The following is a 7,398-nucleotide window of genomic DNA, read 5'->3' on the forward strand; positions in this document are numbered from 1 at the left end:
CTAGTTTAGCTCCCCTTGCCTATGAGGAATGTCCCCATCAAAGGCAGAGTGACTTTTCCAAGGTCAGGCAGCCGGGAGAAAGGGGAAACCCCACTGAGCCAACTTTCCACAAATTGTGCCAAATCCCATTGTTCCAAGATATGGCCACGTGGAAGGTGAGCAGGATTTAGAGGAGAAGCAGCCAGAGTGGTCCCCCTGAGAGGTAGAGATCTCCCCTTGAGGGCTCAGGAGGGGCTGTGGTTCCAGCTAGAGGGAAGCCTGGGGCCTGACAGCTAGTGCTCAGCCCACACCACTGAATGAACTGTATCCATACTGCAAGACCATATCAGGACCCATTCACTCACTGATTCTACCAAGGTCAGCTAAGTGCCTGCCATCCATTCAGGATGCATCTTGCATGCATCAATCATATATTCAACAGGTTCCTCTGGGAAACTCTGACAGGCATGGGCAATGGAGGCACTGACACGCCCCCTCCCCCGGGCCTCCAGGAGACAAACCCCACCCCACCCCCAGGCTTTTGGGAGGTCAGCTGAACCCCAGCCCATGGGGACAGTGAGGAAACCCTGAGATGCTTCCAGCTCCAACACACCACCTGGAAACACAGTGAGAGCTGAGAACCACGCTTATGTTAAACTATTTTATTCATTGACTTGCCTTCCCAGGCCTGGGTCGAGAACCAACCCACATCTCCCAGAGAGGATCCTATAAGTCACAGCCATCGACCCAGTCAGTGAGGTCCTTGCCCTGGCAGTGGTGCCTCCAGGCCTCCCTGAGAATGGAAGAGGGGAAAGAGGAGAGACCAAATCAGCTGCGGTCTTCAGTCTTTGCTCAGAGAAAAACAGGAAGGAGGCATAGGCTCTAAATCAGAAGCGAGGTGAGGGGAAGAGAGACAGCCAGCTGTGTTAACAGCAAAGAACCCCCCTGGAAGAAGTGCAAAAAGAAAGAGCATGGCCCTTAAAAACTTTCCTGTCTAACCTCCCTAGTTTACCAATGGAAATACACAGTCAGTTTGCTCAGGGACACCCAGAAGTCCATGGCAAAGACCTGGAGTCCTGGGGTCCAGCACCCCAGTCCAAGGCTCTCTTCCTACATCATGTTCCTTCTGCTGACAATGCTGCCACCATAGGCGTGCACAGCCCTTTACAGTTTACATAGCACTGTCACATCCAGCACACATGTATCTGCCACGCCCCCCTCCCCCAGCAGCCCTGTAAGTTAGTTAGTTTGGGCAGACACCATGTTCCCTATATTCCAAATGAGAAGCTGAGACTGAGTTGCAAAATTACTTGCCTAAGGTCCAAGATTGCAAACGACAGAAGCACCTACACCTACTTCTCTTTGGCTACCAACCTGGGTCTTTCAGTTGTTGGTAACTACAGTTTATAGGCTCTTTTAGGACCGTTGCCTTGTTTTGTTGTGACATGAGCATCTTGAGGAAGATTAGCAAGATCCTGGGGTTCTGGGGTCCCAGGGGCTCCAAACTTGGGTAACTAGTGTCCTCTATGATGTCAATGTCAAAGGGATCAATGGTTGGTTTGTCTCTTCCATCGGATTGAGACCCTTGACGGCAAAGAACTGGGTCTCAGTCAAGTGTGAAGCCCAGCACCCAGCACAGAGCCTGGCATGGATGAAGTCTCAGTGTGAGCCTTTGGAAGGAATAAACAGCACCCTTCCTGTCTTCTGGGGCTACTCACTACTAGCCTCTGCCACCTCTCAGAGGTTATACATGCTGCGGGTTTACTCCCAGAGCACCAAAGAAAGTTGTTCTTCAATTTGACTCAAAAGAACCTGTTTCCTCCATCCCAGGGTGGTGTCCCCAAGGCCTTAAGCTCAGCCTGCAGTCACTCTTCCTGATTTTATGGCTGTGCCTTATGTCCTGCTGAATCTGCCTTGTTCCAAATTCAGTTTCTGGGGCTTCAACTATTCTCAAACCAACACATCTCCAAAGCTGTGGGCCAAGGCCCACCTTGGACCTTCTCTATGTTCATAGTCATTTTCAGCTCCTTCCCTCCCCTCTGCTCCCCCCACCCCACCCCTGCCTGTGGTCTGTCTCCTTCCTTCTGCTCTTGGGCTGACATTTGAGGCCCTCCAAATGACCTTGCCAGCCCTGTCACTATTGTATCTACCCTTAGTTATGGAGGATTTTACCTCCCCCACATTCTGTCTCCTGCTGGACTCCCATCCAGATATAGGAGTAAAGGGAGGCTGGAGACTCCACATAGGGAAACTCTCATCAGAGGAGATCAGGAAGCTGTAGGGCCACTGCTTTAGGGGCTCCATAGATCTTAGTCCAATCCCCCAACAGAAGCTCATCCAACTCCCTTGCCTGGGAGGATAGCTTCAAAGGCCATCTTATGGGAACAAGGTGGGAAAAGAGAAAGCTAATGGGGTGAGGCTCCAGAATGCCCATCCAGGCTTCTAGCAGGGAAGCTCTTCTTTGATCTGTGATACATCTTGAGAGTTTATACAAAAGTTTATTTATAAAAAAGATGCCACCATTAAGAAACAAACAAACAAGGTGTTCCAGACCCTGGTCTATTAGACCTGTAGGCAGGCATCCCAACATAGGAAAGCCTTGGAAGAACCAGGCTTGGCTCCGTGAGGATTAAATTGTGAGGCCATGGAAGGGAGCTTGGGAGAAAGAGGACACTCGGATAAGGTTAGTTTCTGGCTGTGCGCCTGGCCACGTGGCCCTGGGGAGACTCAGCCTGCATCACTTACCAGGTCCCCAGCCCCTTGGGATCTTGAGCTATCTTCATGGCACAGATAATAGTATCCTTGAGGTTAGGATTCAACAAGTCTGGGGTAGGAGGCAGAGGAACACGATGAGGGAGCAGGAGATGGAGCTGGACATCCAAGTCTGTTTCTGTCTATCTCTATGTCTCTCTCTCTTACACACACACACACATACTCACTCACACTACATCCTAAACCCAGTCTTGTCTCTTGACCCCTGTGGAAGCACAGGTCTCACTCTGTCACTCCCCACTCCCTGGGGGCCATCCGCATCCATGCCCATGGCTCTCAGGTCAAGGTCCCATCTCTGACCTCAAATCAGATTCATGAAGGACCATCCCTCATCAATCACCCCACCCCACTCTCCTTGGGGGAACCGGCAGGCTGTGGAGGGTCCCCACTCAGACATAAAGGCAGGAGGGGCAAACATGGGTGAGGGCCCGGCCCCAGCCAGCCCCAGGCACATGCAAGCCCAGCCTACCAGAGCAGTACATCTGGCACAAGTTGGGGACACTGGGGTTGAGATTTCTGCACCACTTCCGGCTGTTGATCTGGAAGATGCCACTGTTGGTGCTTCCATCTGCTTCGTGGTCCACAGCAGCTGTGTTGAAGCCACTTGCGAAGTAAGCCAGACAGACCCCTGCAGAGGGTGGGGACACAGGCCTGCAGGTCAGACGAGCCATGATCAAAGCCAGCCCGGACCAGAGAGCTCACCACACATCACATATCAGCATCTCCGAGCCTCGACTCCTGCTTCCAGGTCATCAGGGCAGATGCCCTCCCACCTCCTTGAAAAATGAATCCATCGAAGCTGGGGTCGGGGTTGGGGAGGATGAGTGACTTACTCCAGGTAAGTCAGACAGCAACCAAATAACAAGAGGCAGGACTGGACCACTGGCCTCCTGAGGCCCCGGGCCAGGAATCTTCCCGCTGTCTCACATAGTAGGACCCAAGAAATGTGGGTGGAATGAATGAATAAGAGCTCCGTCTTTAGAGACAGGCCCAGGAAGGCACTGGTGAGACCTAGAGAGGGTGCTGGAACTTGAGAAGAAATGAGTCCAGGTGAGGCTGTCCTTCCTCCAGCCTGAAGAGTTTGGTCTCATCACTTTGCTCAGTTTGCCCTAAACTTTGTCGGGACTGTCTGATCCTGGTGGTCAGGATTTGGACTCAGGTTAGGGTACAAAAATGATCCTTTGCCTTCCGCTCTCAACTTTCCCAGCGGGGGAGAAAGTAAAGGGTGATTCTGATCTGCCTGTAAATAAATAGAATCCTTTTTTTTTTTTTTTGGTCTTTTTGCCTTTTCTGGGGCCACTCCCGCGGCACAGGGAGGTTCCCAGGCTAGGGGTCCAATCGGAGCTGTAGCCACCAGGCTATGCCAGAGCCACAGCAACATGGGATCTGAGCCGCATCTGTGACCCAAACCACAGCCCATGGCAACGCTGGATCCCCAACCCACTGAGCAAGGCCAGGGACCGAACCCGCAACCTCATGGTTCCCAGTCGGATTCATTAACCACTGAGCCACAACGGGAACTCCAAGAGAATCCTTATTTTACAAAGAGGAACTGAGGCTCTGAAAGCCATCAGAGCCACACTGCTTGAGGGATAAGGAGGGAGGGGGAGAGGGAGCCTGAGGCCATCCAGGGAGGTGGGGTCCTCACAGTTAGCCAGGCTGTATCCTCGGAATCCATCCAAGCCTACATCCTGGAGCAGTCTGGCCAGCTCGCAGCGACTGTAGACCTTGGCCTGGCCGGAGGTGAGCAGACAGCTGAGCAGAGAGGCCAAGGTCAACAACACGATCCCGGGTGGGCACAGCCGCCTCCTGGGAGCCCGGCTCCGGGCTTCCATGCGGGCAGCAGAGGCGGAGCCCCTGCCACACTGGCTCAGAGCTGCGCTTTGAGAGGACAGGCGGCTCAACAGCCCTGAGGGATCCACTCACTGAAGGCTCCCTCTGGGAAGAAGAAGGGAAGCAGGACCTGCACGGAACTGGCAAGTCGAACAAGACTCCCGCCCTGCCAACCTGCTCCCACGCAGGTGATAACGCATCACCCATGCCTCCAAGAGCCAGGACAGGATTCCCCAGCCAGGACCCCTCCCTTCCAATCCTTCTCTGTAACCCTTGCCCTGGAGGCTAAGAAAAGAAGAGGGGAAAGGAAGGGAGGCAAATATATTTTGAGCTCCAGACATGCCATGCATTCCTAAATCCTGAAGCCCAAGATTTTACAACTAAACCAGTTTATGGGACTCCAGAGCTCCACTGGGGTATGGCCACGAGCAGACGTTCCCAGAGGGAACAGCCGAGCAGCGTGAGTGTAAATCACTCCCTCTGCCCCGGTGCCTTGGAAGCTCTCTTCTAGCCCTGAGCCGCCCTGTCCTGGCCTGAACTGAAGCCACGTCTCCCCCGGGGCCCTGCCACCCTGCAGTTTCTCAAGAGGGGGCTGCTGTTTCCTCCCACACTCAGCGCTCCCCCGAGGCGGGGGTGAAACTCTCCTCCACGCCCCCGCCACCGGAAGGCTTCTAAACCATCACCTTGGAAAGCCCCGCCCCCTCGAAGCTTGCCTCACCCCCCCACCCCCACGCCTCCCCCGGTGGGTTTGCCCTCCACTCCTCTCATCCCTGGCTCGGCAGGCCAGTCCCCAAGGTCATGAAGAACATTCACACCTGGTTGTGACCTTGGCCTCCACTCTGTCTCAGCCACCCGCTCCCACGGCCGTGTCATCCCTGCATCCCGTCTTTGCACAACCCCCGACGTCCGCAGCCTCGCATCTGTCCCCGAATGCCTCTGACATACCTTCCACGTCTCTCACCATCTCACCGCCCCCCCCCCACACACACTTGCCCTCCACCTTCATAGAGTCCAAAGACGAAACACAGCCTGCCTCGGGAGTGGGTGGTCCTGCCGATGTGCAGCCCCTGGCCCTGAGATGACAAGGGTGTGCTTTGCAATAAGCCTTGTCTCAGCGGGAACCCTGCCTCTGTGTGTTACACCTCTGACCTGGCCCCTTCCCCAGCCTCATTTTCTTCCTCTAGAAAATGAGGAAATGAAGAACACCTGCCTCACCCCGCTGTGGCGAGGAAGAGTGAGAAAGGAAAGGCACAGAGAGAAGCGGACTCTTTGCACAAGAACAAGGCTGGTCGTGGTTTCTCTTTTGCAGTGTGGCTGGCACTGGCGCTAAGGCTTGGGTCAGCGTTTTCTCTGTTTCATTTTCCTCAGAGGGTATGCACCACCGTCACTACCATCCTCAAGCCCCCTCCCTGCCCTCTCTCACCTCACCTCCTGCCTCACTGAGAAAAACAAGGTGATCACAGGTGAAATTTCCTTCCTCTTTCTGCTTTCCCTTCATCCCACTCACAAGCGCATCAGTTGGCTCATAGAGGAGGTGCCTCTACACTTAGGGAGCCCATCTTTCCTCCCAGCTCAGCATGTCATCATTTCCCATCTCTCAGCCCTGTCCCACTAGCCACTTCCATGCTCTCAGCACTGCCAGCATCACCTCTTCACCAGCTCCCACCGTCTCTGCAGGTACCAACCCGCCTAGGGCTCCGGCTTCTAAAATACCTTCCCTGGACTCCTTATCTATACCGAGCCATCCCTCTCCCTCTCTTCTCATCTAAACTTCTGTGGGAAATCTACGGTTTTCTCGCCTCCCATTTTTCAACCCAGTGAAATATAGGGTCGCCACCACAACCACCAGCTTAACACTGTTCCTCTCAGTCCAATGGACCCTCATCTGCTCCCTGCAGCCTTGCACACTGCCGCCCGCGCCTCCTTGTTGAAACTCTTGCCTCTCTCTGGCTTCCATGATGTTCCCTTCCTTGCAAGCTATTTCTTCCATTTCCCCTTGGTGGAATCCACTTCTGCCCTGGTCTTTTCTTTGTCTTTTTGCTATTTCTTTGGGCCGCTCCCGCGGCATATGGAGGTTTCCAGGCTAGGGGTCCAATCGGAGCTGTAGCCACTGGCCTATGCCAGAGCCACAGCAACGCTGGATCCGAGCCGCATCTGCAACCTACACCACAGCTCACGGCAACGCTGGATCGTTAACCCACTGAGCAAGGGCAGGGACTGAACCCGCAACCTCATGGTTCCTAGTCGGATTCGTTTCTGCTGTGCCACGACAGGAACTCCTCTTTCTTTCTTTTTTTTTTTTTTTTTTTTTTTTGTAGGGCCACACCTATAGCATACGGAGGTTCCCAGGCTAGGGGTCAAATCAGAGCTACGGCTGCCAGCCTATATCACAGCCATAGCAACACAGGATCTGAGCCATATCTGCGACCTACATCACAGCTTATGACAACGCCAGATCCTTAACCCACTGAGCAAGGCCAGGGATCGAACCCATGTCCTCGTGGATACTAGTTGGTACTCCATCTGCCTAGGTCTTAAATGCAGATGTGTTTCCTAGGCCCTTCTCCCTTGAGCCCTCCTCTCTTCCACTACAAGATACCCTCTGGGCAGCCTGCAGGATGCCTAAGCATGTCTATACCTACTGCCCCCTGCAGGATGATGGCTTGCATTACATCTTCCCAGGAGCAGCAGCCCACACAGGTAACTGCTTCCTGGATATCTCTGCATGGATATGGCAGTCACCTCAAAGTAAGCATGTCCAAAACAGAACAAATGCTACCACTAAAATCTGCTCTCTTTTTTTTGGCTGTACCT

General features: G+C 53.8%; 1 protein-coding gene across 1 annotated transcript; it reads right to left on the bottom strand.

The window, feature by feature from the left end:
* Positions 706-4,586, bottom strand: SPACA3 (sperm acrosome associated 3). The gene is given in 4 exon segments (NM_001177928.1): positions 706-772; positions 2,725-2,803; positions 3,221-3,379; positions 4,400-4,586. Coding segments are annotated over 4 exon segments (492 nt in total).

Source organism: Sus scrofa, chromosome 12 (assembly GCF_000003025.6).
Source record: "Sus scrofa isolate TJ Tabasco breed Duroc chromosome 12, Sscrofa11.1, whole genome shotgun sequence".
NCBI lineage: Eukaryota > Metazoa > Chordata > Mammalia > Artiodactyla > Suidae > Sus > Sus scrofa.